The sequence below is a fragment of the Molossus molossus genome, unplaced genomic scaffold (assembly GCF_014108415.1).
Source record: "Molossus molossus isolate mMolMol1 unplaced genomic scaffold, mMolMol1.p scaffold_m16_p_3, whole genome shotgun sequence".
NCBI lineage: Eukaryota > Metazoa > Chordata > Mammalia > Chiroptera > Molossidae > Molossus > Molossus molossus.
The window spans coordinates 38,804,064-38,826,706 of NW_023425366.1; the positions used below are offsets into that span (position 1 = coordinate 38,804,064).

The following is a 22,643-nucleotide window of genomic DNA, read 5'->3' on the forward strand; positions in this document are numbered from 1 at the left end:
AATCAGGTCACTGGCTGTCAGTGACTGGGAGTGGGGGAGGGGAACGACTACAAAGGAGCAGGAGAGAACTCTTTGGGTGATGGAAATATGCTATATGTAGATTATGGTGGTAGTCACCCAGTTGTATACATTTGTCTAAATGCATTCATCCATAGCTAAAATGAGTACATCTTACCATATGTAAATTATACCTCAAAATCTGACTTTAAAAAATGTTAGATATTATCAAATTATTTTAATTCCAAATTTGCTTAATTGTGCCTAAACAGAAATGAAACACAAAAATGTCAAGCACAGTTACAAACAGTAAAATAACATTTTTACCCTTTCAAAGGGCTCCACCATCATATCCCAAATAGGCATATTTATGTCTAAAGTCAATGTTAGCTTTGAAGAATACAATATGTGGTAAATTATGCACAAAGCCTTTAGTTAAACTATCCTCACAGCTATTAGTATCATTTTTATTTTAATCCTCTGGAATAAAACATTCCCTAACGTATCTTAGATATTTTCCTGCTGTCTTAAATAAACCGACCTTAATTTAATACTTTAATGGTGGTCCTGGGCCACATTTACTCACTCATCACTAAATAGTCAATAAACATTTATTTTATTGTATGTCCCTTCTAGGCCAAGCACTATGCCAGTTGTTAGAAATTTAAAAAAAAAAAAAAAATCCAGTAAAGTTGGTAGAGCTGCTTGCAGAAAACTGAATAGTCCCAACTGATATATTCATTTTTTAATTCTTCTCTCACTTTTTCATAGGTTTTATTTTTTGAGTCCTTGGTTGTCAGCCTTTTCTTCTGTGGTCCGTATAAATCAGCCTCCCTGTAGTCAGTAAAGCCTTCATTTCTCCCTTTCTGTTACATTGGATTTTTGTCTAAGGCAGCATAGTATTTCCTAGAATGTGTTCTAAAGAACAGCAGTTCCATTCTCAAAGAAGACATCGAGTGCAAAAGAAACTTCTGATATGGTACTAACCTTCTTGAAGACTGTGTACATTAGCATACTAAAGGCTTTACCAAGAACAGTAATGAATAATCTTTCTAATTTTGTTTGACTTGGCATTTCTCAAACCATTTTGCTACCTAATTCTTCGCTCTTTACATTTATTAACAAGCAAAAACAAAATATTAGGGTTTCACGGAAAATTCTTGTGGAAAGTAATGGGCTTTAAATATCAGATAATATTTTTTTAGAATGATTATCTATTTATTCACTTAGCAAAATATTAAAGTTATGTGTCAGCATGGGCGATAAATGAACAAGACAGAAGAGTTCCCTGTCCATGTAAACCTTGGACTCTTGAGGCAAAAAGACAAAAAACAAGCTTTAGACAAAAAAAAAAAAAAGAGTGACAAATATGCTGAATAAAAGAAAAGGGGGGGGGTAACAACACCACACTATGATGGTGGACTATTAAGTAGTCAGAGCAAGCTGCACTGAAAAGGTATTATCTGAGATGAAATCCCAGTGACTAGAAAGAGCCAACCAGAAGATTTGGGGCAGAGCTTTCTGAACAAGGGCTGAATGAACACAGCCAGTACTAGGGAATAAGTATACAGGAAGAGATCAGAAGTAGGTCAAGGAAGGGCACCGTCAAGATCATATGAGCTTTCCAGAGGGTGTGGAACACCACTGGAAGGTTCTGAGCAGGGAGTAACTCCACGTGACTTACATTTTAAAAAGTTGTCTCTTGAGAGGGTGGTTTGTAGAGGAGTAAGAGCAGATGGAAGAGGAGAGGAAGCCCTTGAAGAAGAGCTAACAAGACTTGAACTGAATGCTGGAGTGAAGAGATGATAACAATCAACCTTTAGACTTCTTACTTGAATAGATATTTGGGTCATTTGCTGAGATGAAGAACGCTGGAGAAGTACAAATTTGGAGGAGGGTGAAAAAGAAGAGTCCTATGAATTGAGTGCAAGAAAATTTAAATATGTGAAGTTTTTTTTTTTTAACTGTCGAGGGACATTTTACATCCCCCCTCATTCTTCAAGAGTTCTGAGTAAGGAAAGCTGTCAGTTGTTTTAAATATGTAGTTACTTTAAAAACTTCTAATGATATTACATTCTGATAGACTACTTTCATCAAATTCTTTTTTGAAATTTATTTTTTCCATCACCATTTATCCCCTCTACACTCTCAATCAGCACACTGTTGTGTCCATGTCCATGAGTTCTCTCTCTCTCTTTTTTTTCTATTTTGTGCAATCCTTCCACCCCCTGGAGCTGTCTGCCTGCTCTTTATCTATGAGTCTGTCTCTATTTTGCTTGGTAGTCCAGTTTGTTTATTAAATTCCACATATGAGTCAAATCATATAGTATTTGTCTTTCTCTGACTGACTTATTTCACTTAGCATAATGTTCTCCAGGACCATCCATGCTGTAACAAAGGGTAACATTTTCTTCCTTTTTATGGCTGAGTAGTATTCTATTGTGTAAATGTACCACGACATTTTTACCCACTCATCTACTGATGGACACTTAGGCTGCTTCCAAATCTTGGCTATTGTAAATACATCAAATCCTCTTAAGATGTTTTCAGAATAGCCCAACAGAAGGGGCAGTAAAAGATAATCTATTTTTTTAAATCCCTTCTTCATAGCAGATTAATAATGTAAAAGCCTAAGCAAGGTTACACAATAAAACCAAAATTAGAATCTAGCACTCAAGTTGGCAATATTTTTATTAAAGTACTATGCCTTATTTGAACATTTTAGGAATTAAGAGTTAACTAAAAGCAATCACAAACTCAGTTAAAAATGGTGCAGTAATGGGATTGTTTTTTCATTTGCAACAATGACAGAATAGCAGGGTATGACAATTCTTACAAGTACCATAGTATACAGCATAGGTTTCTCTAGTTGGCTTCACCAGAGTTCAAATCTTGGCCTTGTCTCTTATGAGCACCACAATACACTGCAAACTCTTTAGGGTCTTTGGTTTGTGTGGAGGGAGTCAGAGTTAACTAAGGTAATCTAGCATAGTATTAAGCAGATGTCAGGAGCCCAATAAACTATATTGTGACCAGAAACACTGAAACTTGTCATAAGAAAAACAATCTGATTAAAACAGCTGCATTAAAATTCCTGTAATAATATCTACCCAATAGTCTATGCAATCAATGGTTTGTCTGAAACTATTAGAATCACAACTGAAAATGCTTATGGAGATATATAAAAAAAAAAATAGGGATAACTTTCTCAGAATGCACTGACCTGACAAATATAAAATCATCCCTGTAGGCTTCAGGACCAAATTCCAATCTCCAAAGGAAAATGTAGGTACAACCCTACAGGTGACTTGAGACCAAGGAGATCAAGCCCAGTACCAATGAGTATACAATGATAATCCTTTCAATCAGCCAATATTTAATTAGCACCAACTGTGTGTTATCTGCTGTTTCAGGTATGTCAGCCAGCCAATCCTGTGCTCTGAAAGAGCTTACCTATTAGCGTGTGGGAAACAAGGTGAACAAGCAACTGCAGGAGCTACCCCAAGTCCTTTCAGTGTGTGCCCTCCTGTGCTGCAGAGGCTGGACAATGAAAAACTCCATATCCCAAATGCCCTTGCAGCTATGGTTTCAGATGTGATACAATTTCTTTTAATCAGATGAACCCCTGCTACCTCACACAACTTAAACAGCTGTCAATGTCATTGTTATTTCCTTGTAAACAATCTGCCTCTTCTTTCCAGCTGTGTTGAGATCTATTTGTTTTGTGGTTTCTCTAGGAAATATCTAGATGGAGGATTTTTTTTTTTTTTGTCCTGCTTGGGATTCAACTAAAATCCTAGAATATTTCTTCCCCATTTTCTCCTTCTGGAATTCAAGTTAAATGCATGTTGCCATTTTGCTGGAAGAGGAAATCTTGCCATATTTTAAGTACCCACTGCTATCCATAAAATACAGCACAGGTCATATAATCATCATTAATTCTATAGCAGTCATTTTTATTCAAAATACTGCTTTTAAACAATTTTTTAAGTTAAATGTGATTGTTCTTATATCTTGAGACTAAAATACTGGAAAAACCAACTTAATTTATCTAATTGCTTATAAAATAAGATGCACCTATGTTTCTTATAGTAAAAAACCCAGCCGTGCCCTGGCTGGGTGGCTCAGCTGGTTGAAGCATTGTCCCATACACCAAAAGGTGGCGGGTTTGATTCCCAGTCAGGGCACATACCCAGGTTGTGGGTTCCATCCTTGGTCAGGGGTGTGCGGGAGGCAACTGATTGATGTTTTGCTAAAATCAATAAATTATTTTAAGAAACTCAGACCTGAAAACACAGTTTAAAAAAGCACTTAACTCACTTTTGTTCACACTTCAATAAAAATGGTTGTAACTATCTTGACATTTATTCTTCTAGGATACCTGCCTATGTTATAGCTTTAAGAAAGGAGAATGTAAAAAGTTTTGCTTCTGAGAATAACGAGGATAGGAAAAAAAATACAAACTGAAACAAACAAAAAACCTCTGCTTTACTTGACCTTACAAATGTGAATCTAATGCCCTGTGAGACAGCAAGTCAATCACATGTTAGAATGGGATAATCAAACATACAATTCTTACTGTGAAATATGTCCAAGTTGGAAAGTTACTCTAAAGAGATTTAGTCCAACCTTCTACCCAGAGAGGAGCCCTACAACTCTTCATAATTATTAGTTCTCCTCTCCTGAATTTCTTCCATTGTTGTGTAAGTCTGTTCCACTCTGGGTGAATATGGTTTTTAAACTTTGAGCTAATGATCACTAGCTTGCATTGACCTAATGCCATTCTCCAAAAGCTCTTTCTAAACCCTTTAAAACTGATTTCACTCTGAACACAGCAAATGAAAATAAAAAGTAGCTCAGAGGTTTTATTATAGAAGCTGCAACAAACAGAAGAACAGTCAATATCCTTAACCATTTACATAAATAAAAATAACACTCTAGATCTTGCAGATAGTGATTAACAGCTAAATAGGAACAATCATAGCTTGGGCTGTTATCTTCTCTTAACAGCTGGGCCACAAGTAAGTGAATTAGAACATATTAACTTCCATTTGGGGTATTAAGAAGACACACAAAGCAGATGGCTTTAATACAGGGTGGGGCAAAAGTAGGTATACAGTTGTTTGTATGGAAAATAATACAATAATTAATAAATAATCATACAAGAATAAACTCTTGTGTTTCGTGTTCTCATACCTACTTTTGCTCCACCCTGAATAGCCTCCAGAATATCAGTTCTAATAATTCATAAAATTGTCTTTCCCTAAAACCCAGGGTTAAAAATAATAATAGCTAATATTTACTGAGTGTCTACTATATGCCAAGGATAGTGCTGAGTACTTTCCTGGTATTATCTGATTTCTTTCTAATAACAACCCTATGAGGACTATTACTATTGTCATTTTACAGATGAGCCTTAAAGTCTTAACCATCAACTCTGGGCAGGAAATTCCCGGTAAGGAAGTCCTGTTCTTTCACCAGAATTCCAGTCCTGACAATTGAAGGCCTATAGGACATTTCTACTTAGATATGCAGTCTTACCTAAATTTCATGTGTAAAAATTTAACTGCCATATCGTCCACCTCACCACCCTCAAATGAGCTTCTCTTCCTGATTTCCCAACTAGCATACTTTCTTTTATTTAGAAACAACAGAATTTCATACTTTCCTCTGGAGACTTTCCTCCCACAAAGTCTCATATATCCTGTCACCTTTCCCATGCAATCTTTTTTTTTAAATCTTCACCTGAGGATACTTTTCCAATTATCTTCAGATAGAGTGGGAGGGGGAAGAGGGGAGAGAAGGAGGGAAGGAGAGAGAAATATTGATGTGAGAGAGACACACTGATTGGTTGTCTCCTGCATGACCCCGACCAGGGCTGGGGGACCTAACTACAACCGAGGTATATGCCCTTGACTGGAATCAAACCCACGACTCTTTGGTCCACAGGCGGATGCTCTAAATGCGGAGCCAAACTGCCCAGGGCTCCCATGCAATCTTTTTACTCACTCCTTTCTTTTTATTCCCACCCTATTCCAGTCCCTCATTGCTTATATGCCTAATTCTCTAACACATTCCTTCTGGCTTTCAATATTTCCCCTTACTGTTTTGCATCCATCAAACCACCACCAGACTTATCTTTCTAAAACCATTTTTGCTGCTATTTTCCTTGTTGTATTTGCCTTATAATAAAATGCAAGGGTTCTTCAGGACTTATAGGGTAATGGGCAAATGACTTAGTCTGGCATTTAAGGATCTCTGCATTGTGGACCCAAGCTACATTTCTCATACCTGCCTCTGTTCCTACAATGAGATTTCTGTTCTAGGCAGGCTCACTTATCCAGAACACCCACTACTCACCCACTCCCACAAATACACAATAAAGCTAAATCCAAAGTGTGTTCCATCCTATCCTGCCTCGTCTAACCCCTGGAATGTCACTGATTTCCTCATTAGCAACCTATATGAATTCTCAATGTTCAAGATCCAGCCTAAGTAGCACTGTTTTGGGATGCTTCCCAATCATTCTGGTTCTTACTATTGAACACACTCTGAACACCTCTGTAGGACCACAATACAGTGAATCACTCTATCATTCATTAACGCACACAGGCTTACTTATATGGCAGTTGAATTTCAGTGTGTACGTCTATATGCTTTTTTAAAATTTATTTATTTATTTATTATTTTAAAGACTATTTCCTCACCCAAGGACATTTTTGCATTTATCTTTGGATAGAACAGGAGAGAGAAAGGGAGGAAGAGAGAAAGAAAAACATCAATGTGAGAGAGACACATCGAGTGGTTGCCACCCACATGACCCCAACTGGGGCCAGGGACAAACTGTAACCGAGGTACATGCCCTTAGCGGGAACCAAACCCAGGACTCTCTGGTCCATAGGCTGATGCTCTAACTGCTGAGCCAAACTGGCCAGGGCTCTATAAGCTTTTTAATATCTACCCATCCATCTGTGTACCTATCTACGAATCCATCCATCTATCTATGCATTTGAATAAAAACACACATATACAGCCTTGGCCGGTTTGGCTCAGTGTTAGAATATTGGCCTGTGGACCAAAGGATCTTGGGTTCAATTCCCGGTCAAGGGCATGCACCTGAGTTGCAGGTTTGATCCCTGACACTGGTTGGCGTCATGTGAGAGGCAACCAATCAATGTGTTTCTCTCACATTGAAGTTTCTCTCTCTCTCTCCCCACCTCCATTCCACTCTATCTAAAAATCAGTGGAAAAATATCCTCGGGTGAGGATTAACAAAAACAAAATACACACACACACACACACACACACCTCATTTCATGTATAAAAACCTTTGGAGCAGATATATATCCTAGAGTTATCAGACCTCTCTCTCCCCCTTCCCCACCTCAATTCCCTTATGAAAGCCTATATACTGAATTGTGGTTATCTGAAGCCAAAAGGCATGAAACAACAACAAAAAACCTCATAATGATTTATTTCCCACATGAAAATGGTACCTGGTAAGTATTAAACACAAAAAATAAAGACACATCAGACTAAAAATCTCACTCAAAAGTAATGATGTCAATAAAAGACCTAAAAAAGGTCATGTCTATCAATAAAATATTTTTATTTGCCACAAGATAAAAGCCTTGACAAAAGTAACACAGGCTGTTTTGTTCTGGATCACTTCCTCTTTCCTGTGCCCTGTTACCTCATCTGTAAAATGAAGGAGGTGACTAGGTTGATCTCACAAATCTCTTTCACCTCTAAAGACTTCTGGAATTAAAAACAAAAAACAATTTTTATTAAGCATACCAAAGTTTGATTTCTCTGCAAAGTGGCTGACAGCAAGTGGGAAATGGAAAGGTATCAATCACCTACTCAGTGACTCATATTCAACTCTTACAACAACTATTCTGCTGGGGAGTTTCTTTTCCCTCTGGTATGGCTAGTGTCAGACCCATGACTAAGACCTCATCATGGGTTGGAACTACGTTCAAGGTCATTTCATCCACGCCTCTATTTCTCAGCTGGATTGTCATTTTAAATCTGTGCAATGATGAAAGGGTTTATTTTTGGTTCTTGTTCCCACTTGCCCCAAGAAGAGACACCTAGTAACCTGATATTGATATTTGACACTTTTGTTAATAATCATAACCTAAGTCACTTGGAGGGGGTCTTACAGGCCATCCAGGTAAGCAATGCACTAATTTTTAGACAAAGTGGAATGAAATCTATCTACATGAGAGCCTTACATCTCTAATTAAAGTTTCTTTTCCTGTCTGCCTTTAGATATATTCTTTCAAAGTAATCATAATTAAGTGGTTAGTGAGAATGTAAATAAAAATATGCTATCATGGAGTGCTAGGTAACCGAGCTAACACTAAAGTAAACAAACTCAGTGGCCATCACATATGCAAGCTAGTGAGGTCCCATAAATCACCATGACTGGGTATCAGGATTTCAAAGGCACACTCCGTGAGCTCTGTTGTCCAGGCTTGTTGATTCAAGCTCCAGTTGCATTGAGTTACTTATATGGCAGCATATAAAGTTCACCTTTAAGTTTAAAAATAGTTCCAATCCCCATCCCTACTAAAGCTAGGCCACAGTACCAACTATATATGTGCACAACACTATGCACTTGACATAAGTTTTCATACGTTCTCATAACAATCATGTAAAATAGATTGTTAATCCTGATTTACAGAGAGGTTGAGGCAATTTAATTATCCAAGGTCATAACCCTAATGTGGGGTGGATTTATATCCAGACGGTAAGAAAGACTGAATAAGGAAGAATGAAAGCAGAATCAAGATCAAGATTCATGTTTGTCATTTGCTTTTCTGTTCTACTTTTCTCTTTTGGCATCTAATAATTGCTCATTAAATACTACAGTGAATCAACTTAGAAATTTTGACACGGTCGCTCTTCCCCCTGTTCCACTTGCACCTTGCTGCCCCATGCTCTCACTCCCAGACAGCAAGTTCCTTAGGGGATAGCCCAGCAGTTGGATGTGATAAACCACCCATGCTGCTACTGGGCCATGACTCAAAGAGGCAACAGGTGAAGGAGGTGACGCCAACTTCTGGTGCTAAAAAAGACTCAAGCCTCAGAAATACACTCTGTCTATAAATCTCCCCTCTCCAGTCATAACTCCCCACCTCCCTCATCCCCGCAGCTGACTGTCTTCCCCTAAACAGTCACACCCTCACACTGATCAGGGGATTTCTTTTTTTCCTTCAAGGCTGTCCCAAAGGTTCACCATATGGTCCAACCAGATTTCACCATATGAATTCTGAGGTATAAAGTGGGCAGGAACACAAACTGGTCAGTCTGCCTCCAGCCAAGGAGAGCCCTGATCCCAGGCCAGCCCAGTCAGATATTCCTCCTCTCACATCCTTCCCCTTCCTCCCCTCACTAATACAACTTTCTCCTACTTTTCTTTCCGTCAATCTTTATTTCTCACTCTAGCCATGAGTCCGTCTTCCCTCCCCAAACAGGCAATCCCATGGCAATAGGCCATTTAAAACTTCTGACACCTGCTTAAACCTTCCCTGAGTTAATCCTATCTGCTGCATCCCTCCCCACTATTGATCAAGCTTTATTCCATTCAATTCTACTCACCCACCCCTCCAAATCTCATCAGCTTAGAATCTCAGATCTGCTTTAGTCAACTGATTTTCTGATACCACTGTCCCCATTACCTGTTAGTTTATATCTGTGCCCTGTTAACTACCTGCCTGCTAAGATGACTGCCAACGTAACATGCTGTCTCACCAGCATACTATTCCTAGGAGCTAGGCCCTTTCTGCTCCCATCCCAACATGACACGGAGAACAAGACAGAATAAGCTGCACTATAGGATTCCCCTCCAGGAATTATATTTTGCTGAAACTGCTTTTGCAATTTTGTAATCCAGAGCTCACTAAATACATTAAAACCTTATTAGGACATATTTAAAAAATGCAGCCTGAGAACAGACACTTACTTTTCTATCTCCCTGCCCCTTCTCCCCCGTGATGTTACATTCAGAAAAATAATGATCTCTGCTGGTATTAAGAAGCATATATATGGCTCTCAGACAAGTTGAACACAGCATCCATCTTTCACCTTTAAAAATGAAACATCGTTTTGCACGGAGTGTACTGCTTCTGGGACCAAGTTGGAAATTTAAGGTTTGAGGTATGAAAAAACATCAGGATTATGCCTTCCATGAGAAAGTAAGGTATATACCGGTGTTTTCCTGAGCAGCTGTCAAAGCCTGCTCATATGTATCATGTGATGATATCAACATGTTTGAAAATAAGGCTAAGACAACAAGTAATATTTCCACTGAATATTTTAAGTCAGTTTCAACAATATGTTCTGATGAGAATAAAACTACTTAACATCTTTGGTATATATTTTGATTTTCTGTATAATTTAGTGTAATATATAATTCTTTAAATAGACACATGTTAATTTGATTTTTGTATAATTCCCACTGTAATGAATGATCTGTTCTTTCTCCTTAAAAAGTTTGGATTAGAATGATCAGGTAGAGTTAAAGGAGTGTAACAAAAGAAAAATACTTTGATATATTCTCTCAAAATATTTTGGCAATTATTGTTTAAGATATCTTTATTCATATTTAGATTTAAAACAAAACAAAGCAACCCAAACACTGCTGTGTCAACAATGGACAGCAGCCTTAAATCAGCCAGTCATTTTCTGAAATGAAGACAATATCAGCCTGCATTTACTTCATGATGGCAACCTCATCTTTGCCTGGTTGCTATGGACACTTCCCTGTCAGGCCTGTGCTTTCCACTCTCCAGACCTGTTTATGACAGACTGAGGTGTTTCCTATTATGGTGCCTATGTCTGCACAGCACACTCCTTTCCAGTAATAAAGACCAGAGGCCGCCACTCTAGGGATTACAGTGCAGCAGACCAGAGATGCTGACAGGAACCCGAGCATGCCTTGGGTAAAGCTGCACAGGATGCTCCCTAACAGGCAAATGACAACCAGAACATCTTTTCTTCCCAGGGTAGCAGGGGAAGTATTCAGATATGTCATTTTTAGTTGAAGCGAACCTATAATAAGAATGTTATTGCTAATATAGATGCAGAGGAGAGAGAACTGTTTAAGGCCATCAATATGGCCTGTATGATTTTTGTCTGTATACTATGAATTTTTAATTTCAATGAAATTAGACTAATCTGAGCATAAACTATGCTAAAATTTCTGAGGCATGAGTGTCTATAAGCAGACCTGAGATTGTTAAATGGGAAATGATCAGGATTCTTGTCAGTGAAAGAAAAACACCTTTCTTGCAAGACATCAATTATAATGCACAGAATCCAAGGTGAGAATAGCATTTACATTAACCAACATCATGCATATGGTACTAATTTATGTGACCAACTACAAAATGATATATTGACACTCACTGGTTTTGAGTTATAAGGCCTGTAGAGGCGTCATCAATTCTAGTGCATGGTAGAAAATTTACTGTTTATATATTTGAACAGTTATTGAATCCATCTGCTTATCAGAAACATGGTTTGTATTCTATTTACACAAAGAGAAAAAAGTGTATCTCCCACTCATGGTTTATGAATATGATTTGAGAAAAAGGCTACACAGTTGATCCAAAATAATGCAGAGACACTCTAGGAAGTGAACTACATAAGAAGTCAGGAGATTTCTAACTACACAGGTAGTCCTGGACAACTTTTGGGTCTAATTTCCCAACTCAGACTAGATGAGTCAGACAAATGATCACTTCTCCCTCTTTAGTGCTAACACATCTGGCTTGGGTCTGAGATGAATAATGGATAACAGTAACAATGATGCTTTGAAATATTGATCATGCTAAATACTACCAAAACTACCAAAGAACTAAGTAGGCAGGAACAGACTATATTTTCATTTTATTAATTTATATTACTTCCACTCAAATAACATTAGACAGAAAAAATTAGGACAAATTTTAATTCTTTGACCAAATGTTTAGTAATTCCCTTGCAAAAGGTCTGACAAACAGTAAAATTGAAAATATTACCCATAAAAGAACTTTGATCTTCTAAGCACTCTTAAGTAAAATTGACCTTAGTTCCCAAGATTGATCAGTAATGATTCCTACAACACTGAGAGCAGAAACATTTAAAGCTGCATTTCAAGGATCACCACAACACTATTTACATAATTCATCCAGTATTTATTGAGCACCTACTCCACAAGGCCTTGTGTTCGATGTTACTGAGGCTGGAGAAATAAGACTAATGACCTAATGTACAATGTAAATGTAATAAGAATAAAACAAAGAAATAAATATTGTACTAAGAGTTAAGAGAACTACAAGTAAAACCCTGTGGAAGGTTAAAGGAGAAAGACATTATACTCAACTAGGGGAGGCTGGCTCGGAAGACATGGGAGAAGACACAACAGAAAAGGCTTCCCAGAGGAGCTAGCATTCCAGATAGGCCTTAACGAATGGTGAAGACTGGTTTAATAAACTTTTTGTTTTAGAATGCAGAAAAATGGGGAAGTACAGAGAGTATCCATATGCCCCACACCCAGCTTCACCTATTATTAACATCTTACACAAGCATGGCACATTTGTCACAATCACTGAACCAATGTTGATATATCATTATTAACAAAAGTCTACCTTTATTCCGATTTCTTCAGTTTTCACCTAATGTTCTTTTTCTGTTTCAGGATCCCAGCCAGGATAGTACATTACATTTAGTTGTCTCCTTAGGTACCTCTTGATTGTCACAGTTTCTCAGATTTTCCTTGTTTTTGATGGCCTTGACAATTTTGAGGAGTATTGGTCAGGTATTTTGTAGAATGTTTCTCCACTAGGAATCATCTGATGTTTTTCTCATGATTATATGTTTTTGGTAGGAAGACCACAGATGTAAAGCACCACTTTCATCAGATCATAAGGGTACGTACTACAACATGACTTATCACTGTCGATGTTAACTTTGATTATCTGGATGAGTTAGTGTGCACTTGTTGGGCTTCTCCACCAGAGGTACTCTGTTCCCTCTTTCCATACTGTGCCTTTTGGAAGAAAGTCAATATGCACAGCACACACTTAAGGAGTGAGTAGTTTTATGCTTTCCTTCCTTGAGGGTTGAGTATCTACATAAATTATTTGGAATTCTTCTGCACAGAATTTTGTCTATTCTCCCCACTTAATTATTTATTCAATAAAGTATTTATATCAGTATGAACTCATGAATTTTTTACTATTTAAATTTTTTTTTCTTTATTGATTTTAGAGAGAGAGGAAGGGAGAGGGAGAGAGAGATAGAAACATCCCTGAGAGAGAACATCGACTGGCTGCCTCCTGCATGCCCCCTCTCTGGGGAGTGCGCCCACAACCTGAGATGTGCCATGACTGAAAATCGAACTGGCAACCTCTTGGTGCATGGGTCAATGCTCAATCAATGAGCCACACCGGCCAAATGTGGATTTTTTACTTTTATATTTTGGGTTATAATCCAATACTCGTTTATTTTCTTGATAAAATATTTCAAGTAACTGGGAGCTCTTTCACCAGTTTGCTCTTTATCCCTTTGGTATGTCCGCACCCCTGTGGAGTTCTGTTTGAGCACTTCCTTACTTTCTGGCACTACAACATGCTCCAGGCTCATTTCCTCTCCCAGTTTCCAAATCAGCTATTTCTCCAAGAACTCACGACAAACCAGGCTGAGGGTGCTAGGTATATTCATTGCTGCTGGGTGTCACTGCTTTAGGCCCTCAGCTGACAGAGCAGGGAAACATTTATACATATACTAGACAGTTAAGATGTTGAGAAGTGCAGTGAGATGCTATGTCCTTAATATACTTTTCTTGGCTTTAAATATTAGTAAGAGATTCCGTGCCTGAATTACTTTCAGTCTCATTCAGAATAATAGGGGTACATTCATTTATGAAAATAATGGCTAAATTATTCTCCAAAACTTTATGTATTCCACTTAGAAACAGCTCAGCGAGTTTTAGACATTCTTGTAAAACTTCAGGTCAGATTGATGGGCTATTCTGTAAAATTACACGAAAAAAAGGGTAAACTTCTTAATAAGTCATTGATGGGAAGCAAATTGAGAAAAATTCCAAACGTCCTCTTTGGTTAGCATCAACATCATCAGGCCACCATTCACTCTTAAAGCTCATTGGAAGTGTAGGTGTCAGGATAGCAAAGAAACACCTTCTCCAGGCTTCACCCCAACAAAAGAAGAAAGAAAGATGGTATTCCTTTATAGATAGAAATAAATGATTTGACATTACTGAGTACCTACTATGTCTCTGACTCTGTCTAGACAGTTTCTATCTTTTAATTCATTAAATTGTCACAGCAACTATTTAACAGATGAGAAAACCAAAGCACAGAATTGCAGTAAGTTGTCTAATTTACATCTAATAAAAGGCAGAGAGTGAATCCAACCCAAGAGTGTGCTCTAAATCCATAGACTGTTCTGCCTGAGGAATGAAATGTCTAATGAGTAAGAGATTTCTGATGATGAAATCTGGCATTTTCTCCTCTAGTGGGGGGATCCCATTAATGGCAAAGAAAAAAAAACCATAGGTTGTTTAAAAAACAAATTTTTCTAACTAAAAATTACTCATAAAATTGTTCTTGCTGGAGATTTAATTTATTTTTATCCTCAACCAAGGATATTTTCCCATTTATCTTTGGATAGAGTGGGAGGGAGGGAGAAAGGGAGAGAGGGGGAGAGAGACAGACAGACAGACATGGATGTGAGAGAGAGACATTGATTAGTTGCCTCCTGCACGACCCCTATCAAGGCTGGGGACCAAACCACAACCAAAGTACGTGCCCTTGACAGGAATCGAACCTGTTACTCTTCGGTCTGTGGGCTGACACTCTAACCACTGAGCCAAACTGGCCAGAGCCTTGCTGCCAATTTAGAACAGTATATCCAAAGGTATGCACAGTGTCTGTGAGTGTTAAGTAAAATGCTTTAAGGTGGTATAGATGAATATTTTCTCATTTTGTTACATATTTATTTTAAGGTATACTAGAAAAAATATAACTAGGACTTCAAATCCATGATTCTATGTATATCCTTTCCTTAAGATGAGGCATTCGGGTGGGTATTAACAATAAAAAAATAAATGTTTTAAATGAAAACATTCAACCTGAAGCAATTATGAATGGATACAGAAAGCCTGAACAACACAAATTTAGACTGTTATTTATTAGAGAATAGAAAGATCATGTTTTTCTTCTAAGAAATATTATTTTCTTACATTGTAAGGAGTGTATGGCACATGGTTTTCCACAATCTCTTTTTAAGAACATATTCTAGACATTGAAAAACTTGTAACTTACTGACCACCCAGTATGTGCTATGCACCAAACTGAGCTTTGCATATATTATATCTAATGATCTCAACAACCTTCAATTTTATTTCCGCCTTTTACTATCCCCATTTATAAATGAAGAAATTGAGATTCAGAGAAGTAAGGCACGTTGCCCAAGATATTAGGTAGGAAGCAGCAGAGCTGGAATACGAAACCAAGTTCACGTGACAAAAAACATCTATGTTCTTTCCACTCTACAAAGCTGCCATTGGCATCACAGTTGTACACACCAGTCCAGGGAGTAATATCATTCATCCTCTTCTAAGTACACAAAGTATAGCAAAACAATAACAAAAAGCTCAAAATAGTAAGCACTAATACAGAAAACTACTTCATTAAAGCTCAAGTATTTTCTAAGTGTAAAGAGTGATTAACCTATTATCATCCAATTTAACTAGTTTCTTAATGAACAGAGCAGAACTGTTTGTTGTTTAATCAAATATTAAGACTCACTCCTTATACTATTAGAATGAATGAAAGAAAATGCTTTCTTGAAATGTCTTTTAAAATATCTTTTCAAACAAATAAAGGGCAACCCATCTCTCTATTTCCTAGAAAGATCACAGACTAACAGAGCCCAAAGAGACTGTCACAACAAGTAGCCAGGTACAGCACTACCACCCTGGCAGAGCTATGCCTTCAAACAATAAGCTCCAGCTATTTGCAGTTTTAGACGGTTGGTCTCTTTCTGAAAAAGAGAAAATCAGAGTCTACATATTTTATGGATTAAGTGAAAATCATAATATTTATAGCATTTCACATCTGCCAGATATGTCTATCTTAAGTAATAGTTATAATTTAGGTGATTATCAGAAATCTTCTTAAATTGAACAAACACATTACGTATCATCCTTGCTATTTGGGGGGGAAAAGTGTGTTTAATCTATCCATAATATTGGGAAAGTACTATTTTATCTTGGCCAAGCCTTTTGTTTTGAAATGAAAAAACAAAACAAAACAAAAAACATAGTTCATTATGCTCTGAGAAGGAAGTTACCTCTACCCTATAATTAAATCAAACTGTAATAACTGAAAACAATTTCTCTAGTAATAACTAATTTATTGAATCACAAAATTAGAAGTTTTTGATAATTAAATTGTTAGGGCTATTAAAGCTTACTGTTACTAAATACTGATTGATACAAAAATTGAGTTGATGGTAATAGAGAAACCTAAGATTTGTTTTAATCCATAGTGTTTTATTAAAGTCAAGGGCTTTACTATTATTCAATGAAGCATAAAATTTCTGTTAAAAGTTGTTCCCTCTTTCTATTACTATGAAAACAAAGAAAGTATATTTTACTACCATTAATAATAAAAACAAGCATTCTCTATCCTTCATAATAACTATGGCACACATGTGAACTACATAAATTTTTGCTAAATCTGCTTTTATTAAGTAAATGAAAAAGCAAATTCAAAACATCAATAAGTTGAGTTTCTATAGTTACAGAAAATACCTTCTTTTAAAATTTAAAGTTTTTCTTTAGGTGTGCTTAATTCTTAACAATTCTCTTATGACTATGTCAATAAATTTAAATATTTTAATGTAGAAAATAACTGTTACTTGCTGCTTGTTCTCCATAAAATTAAAATGCCTTTTCCAACTAACTTCAGCATCCTTCTTAGCAAAGTTAAACATTGGTTTCTGTTCTGTTATAATCACATAATGCTCAACTACCTTAAGATTTAGCTACTTCTATGAACATCCTATATTCATTCTAGCACCCCTTTCCCAGAAGAAAATTTATCAGCAGTCACAGAAAGCTCAAGTATATGTTATGTATGCACTGACTATTAAACAGCAGCAGGGGGAGCCGAGGATGAAAACACTAAGAAAAAGCACCCCAGAAAAGCAATTTAATTTACAGGCATCAGAAGCATGATAAGAGATCTTTCTGACAAAACAAATAGACAAAATTAATTTCATAAGAAATAATGACCACATTTGCTATGTTGGCCTATATACATCTGGAATGAACTAAAGAAAAACCTTAAGTTTCGTAGAAGGATGATTGAATCCTAACTTCAAGACGAACTTTCAGCCTCAAGTATAGTAGTTTCCGGCAATGACAAGGAACTACCCCAAAATTAGAGAGGAGGAAAAAAAACCTTTTTTTAGAGGGGTATATTTTGAGGGAAAATAAAAATGATTTAGTTTCCTCCTTCAAACATTTCTGCACTTACATTGAAAGCCTGGTGAAATGGGCATTGTTAGGTCACAAGTGGATAGAGTTATAGGGTAACTATATAAATAAAGTTATAGGGTAGCATAATCCTTGAAAACCCTGAGGCTTAGACTCCTGGCCTGTCCTCCTTGATTCCTCAATTGACTTTCCATAAGAGAAGGTAACCAAAAACACCCTGAGACTACTCTGCATCAAAAACATCTAAAAGGAGCCCTGGCCGGTTTTGCTCAGTGTTAGAGTGTAGGCACATGGACCAAAGAGTTGCGGGTTCGATTCTGGTCAAGGGCATGTACTTCAGTTGCAGTTTGATCCCGCGTGGGAGATAACCAATTGATGTGTCTTCTCTCTCACATTGATGTTTCTCTCTCTCTCCCCCTGCCTGCACTCTATCTGAAAACCAATGGAAAAATATCGAGTGAGGATTAAAAAAAAAAATCTAAAAGGGTATTTTAGCTTTGCAAAATCTGTACAAATGAATGAAAATGAGTCCCCTAATCCCAGACTGTTTTAAATATTCTACAAATTAATAGGAACTGTGTTTTCAGTTTTAGAGTAAAACAAAGAGTATTTGGCTCTTCTGTCTGAGATTCTGTAACTGGAATTTAAGAAAAGACTAAACTTCTAATTAGAACTTCAAAATGTTTATGTCTATATTATACCAAAAAAGTGTAAGTATAATTTAAGCATTTGTATAATATACAAATGTACATTAAAGACAGCTATTTAATAATTATATTATGAAAATCCATGAAAGTTAAAATGTCAAGCATAAATTACGACTGAATGTTAAAGAAAAACATTTTAGCCAAGTAAGCAACCAATGAAGTTTGACCTAAACCTCAAATAATAATACCAACAACAACAGGTATAGTGTCTACTAATTGTCAGGCACTATATTAGCTAGCTATTTTATTCTTTCAAACTCCTGAATTCACCTTTCAAAATAGATATTGTGTCCATCTTATGCTAAGGAAATTGAAGCTAAAAAAGTTAGTAGTCACTTCTCTAATGTAAGTCAGCTAGCAAAGAACAAAATTAAGATTCAACTTCCAGGTTGGTCTGCCACCAAAGCTTTGAGACCTCACCAAAATCTCCCTCCACTGTAGCAATGACGTTCCAAAGGAAATCTGTATAAATCTTAGGCAGATTAATGTGTTTATGAGGGCAAACGCTGTAGATTTAACCACTCAAATTAAATGCCATCTGGAGCCTCTTACCCTACTTGGTACAAGCATCATTCTACATGTATTACGGCTAACTCTGGCCTTGGACAAGAATTCAATAATTTTCCTATCTTAAAACATCAATAAGCATTATTCACATTATAATAGCAATCAGGAAATACAGCTAGTTGTTTCTAAAGCATCATTAAAAACTGCTAATAATTTAGATTCTTTTCATTAAGATTTAAAAAAAAACATGAAGAATCTGTTAACCCAATTAGCTAAATGGGTTTGAAGAATCAATTTCCTTCTTCCTGACAGCCAAAACCATCTTCATAATAATCATCATAGAGATATAGTGATTATTTGTATAGTTTGCTATATAATCACTTACAGATCCTGGTTCTTACTAGTATTTCTATTGTTATTTAAATCTATAAAGTAAAGTTTAAAAAACCTCAAGAGAGAAGAAAGCACAGAAGGATGTCATGACCTTTCAAAGGCAAAAAGAAAATAACCTGAAAACATTGTTGGTTCAAACAAGTACATGTAAAAAAAAAAAAAAAAAAAAAAAAAAAAAGATGGTAATAAAACAAAAAACCCAAAGCCATGTTTCAGACTTACTCATTCATACTCAAGAGATATCAAAGAACCTAGTGGACGTGTGATACAAGCTGTCACAATTCCAGTTCAGACTTAGGTTCACTCATGGGGACCTTCAGATCAGCTGCTCCAACTCAGTTTACAGCTCATGTGGATGTGACTTATTCGTGCCCTTGTTATCAAGCAGAAGGGTCACTTTACAACCTTTACCAAGAGCCCCCCCCCACTTTTATGCTAATCCTTTTTCATCTATAAAAAGTCACATGAGCTTAGCATTCATTTAGAAATAAATGGATTAAAAAGGTGAATATCTTAGACATTAAAAGTTTAAGCAACAGTTTCATCTGAGTTAAGAATTTTAATGTTAAAAATAAGTGTTCTGTCAGTAGTCATTCAATCATAAGACAAAGACACTGCTAGAAAGACTACATTCTGAAAAAGTCTTTTCTCAACCTGATCGCACTTCAATCAAATAAACCCATCTCCTATACTAAACCTGTATATTAACATAAAGTCTAATTTAGGGTCCTTCACAATGAAGATTAAAAAACAAAATCCGTCTCATGTGGTACCTTTAAAAGAAAGAAATCATTTTGAGTAATTATTGTGACCTAAAGTTTTATTTTTAATCTTAAAATGTAGATAAATAAATTAATTAATAGTTATCATATATTATGCATTATTAGATTTCATGTTAATTTTTAAATGAAAAAACAGGCCTCATCATTAAAAGTATGTATTTTGGGGGAAAGTAACTGTAGCTGCTCTGATTCATTTTGCTGAAAAAGTACAGTCAAATCATCTTGAAAACATAAGCAATTGCTTGCACATCTCTTCAGGTGCCTTCAGGTTCTGCTCTTTATTTTACTACACAGAATTAACCAGAGAAGAGAATTAAGAACTTAGGCCCACTGCAGAATGGTCCCATTCAGCAGGTAGGACAATGGGGATACTCAGCTTGTGCATTGCTATTATGAATCAAATTATGAAAGCCCAATTTATATTTTAGAAATTTGATAAATGAACTAAGAATTCGTTAGCCAGATGAGACCAATGACACATACTTCTACAGCAGGGACTAGGAGAGCAATCATTTTGATGAGGAGCCATACCAAATTTAGAAGTAAGGCCCAAATGACAATAAATAAAAATTCAGATATAATCTGTTGTGTTTATATGGGTAGGTCAGCATGCTTATGGGTACATTAGTGCCTGCAGACAGTGACTAGAGAGTCCCTTTTATTTTGTTTATTTGCAGGTAACATTTTACTTAAAAACAATGCTGTCTATATAAGCACTATCAACAGATAAGAGAAGTGGCTGGTATGTTATGGTATTTATTTTATTTATTTGTTAATTCTCACTTGAGGACATTTTTCCATTTTTTGTTCAGATAGAGTGGGAGGGAGAGAGAGAGAGAGAAACGTCGACGTGAAAGGGACACATTGAGTAGCTGCCACCCGCACGACCCAACCAGGGCCAGGGACAAACCGCAACCGAGGTACATGCCCTTAGCGGGAACCGAACCTGGGTCTCTCCGGACCACAGGCCAAAGCTCTAACCGCTGAGCCAAACTGGCTAGGGCATGTTATGGTATTTAAAAAAACCACACACACACACAAAAAACCAAAGAACAAGTGGGATAAAAACTACAATAAGCTAAAATAAAAAAAAGCATCACTCTTTGAAAAATATGTGCACATAAACAGTAAAATGGTATAACCTTCCTGACCTTGTAAATAGGTGACCAAAAATTAAATATCTTTAAGATGCAACTGTTACTAATTGTCACACAAAGTTACCAGCCCATACTGGCTGAATCCCTTGGCCATTTACCTTCAACATGGGCATGCCTCCTTTCCTATCCCCTCCGCCAATACTCATAAAAACATACATGATCAATCGTTTCCTTACACAACTAAAGACTAAAAACAGGAATCCCAAGAAATACAGTAAAACAGACAACACTCTACCTTGCTTTACAGCTATGTCAGGCTGAAGGTTACTTCTCAACCCCTCAAACTCCATTAACCACCAAGCATCACTGTAACGAAATGACCTCAGAAAACTGGACTTTCTCTCCAAGACTCAAGGGAACAAAGGTAAAGCTCATAATAAATTTTCTAACTTTGCTGACGTTTCCTCTGGACAGGTATGGCCAAGCGAACCTATAAAGGCTCCGTTTTTACAGGGTACCCTGACACCCAAATAAATGAGGGCTCAGGTTCCCAGTTCAGTTTGAGTGAGGTAGGTGGTGACATCCAAGAAACTGCACTGACCTCCAGCAGCTCTTATTTCCAGCCGGGACTCCCAAGAATACCCTTAAACGTGCAATGCCAATGGACTCGACTGGGTTTCTGCTGCAAGGGCAAAGTGTCACGAGCCTCCCCATCTGCCACCTCCCCCCAAAAACCACTGTGTCCTGGAGGTACCGCCATCAAACTATGTCAAAGCTACTTTGGCAAAATGTTAGATTTATCTGGAGTGAGTGGAGGAGAGAGGGAAGACACAGAATCAGGAACCTCCCTCGGAGGGAGCAGAACAGCCAACATACAGTGAGCGTGACAAAACCTGTGCATATCTCCCGGGCCACGGGGACTGGCGGCTCCAGCGGCGTGGGAAGCGACAGCCGCGCGGCGGCAGCGCAGGGGCTTACCTTGTTGGAGGCCATCTCACTGACGGAGTGCCTGGTCTGCAGGGTCTCTAGCTGGTCCAGACACCAGTCCAGCTCCTCCAGGGTCTCGCTGGCCAGTTTCTGGTAGGCCTCCTCTGCGAAGAGATAGGGAAAGGGGGGCTCAGTTCTCAAGCGCTTCACGGGGCCAGCAGCGAGTTCAAAGGGGGCCATCCTGCCGTACCCCGCCATGCTCGGATGCCCGGTGCCCGCACATGGGGGCTGCTCCTTCATATTGCCGAGCCGGGCACCGCGAGGGGGGCCTCGGGGACGCTCGGCCTCTCCAGCTTGGCGTCTCAGTCCGGCGTCCGGGGAGGGCGCGCCAAGTGCCGCACGCCAACTTTTACACGGGGACACGGGCGAAAACACCACGGTGCGACTCTGAGGCGGTGCGGCGGCCGGAGTCCTAGTCCTTGAGGATGACGAAGGGGGTGGCGCGTGCGCCGGGCGCCCGCCCCGCGGAGGGAGCGACTGGTCCGCCGCCCGGTGCCCCCGGCGGCCAGCCCCGAGCGCGTCTCCGCGCCGCCCCGCCCGAGCCTTCGGCAAAGGAATGAATCAGCCGCGGCCGGCTGCGCGGCCACCACGCTTCCTGTTTTCTTTCTCAACTCCTCGGGCGGCGGGCGCAGCGCCGCTCCAGCGCCGCGGCTTTCCG

The 22,643-nt window shown here is 38.0% G+C and overlaps 1 protein-coding gene across 6 annotated transcripts in view; it reads right to left on the reverse strand.

Annotated features, from left to right (window-relative positions):
- The window catches only part of PDE4D (phosphodiesterase 4D), an 849,054-nt gene that overhangs the window by 31,834 nt on the left and 794,577 nt on the right, over window positions 1-22,643 (reverse strand). For 5 of the 6 annotated variants that reach the window (XM_036278944.1, XM_036278943.1, XM_036278945.1 and 2 more), the window contains one exon: window positions 21,977-22,089. In XM_036278944.1, the coding sequence (XP_036134837.1) occupies window positions 21,977-22,089 (113 nt within the window). Of the gene's footprint in view, window positions 1-21,976; window positions 22,090-22,175; window positions 22,309-22,643 lie in introns of those variants that run through there. The other variant, XM_036278949.1, reaches the window with a different exon arrangement.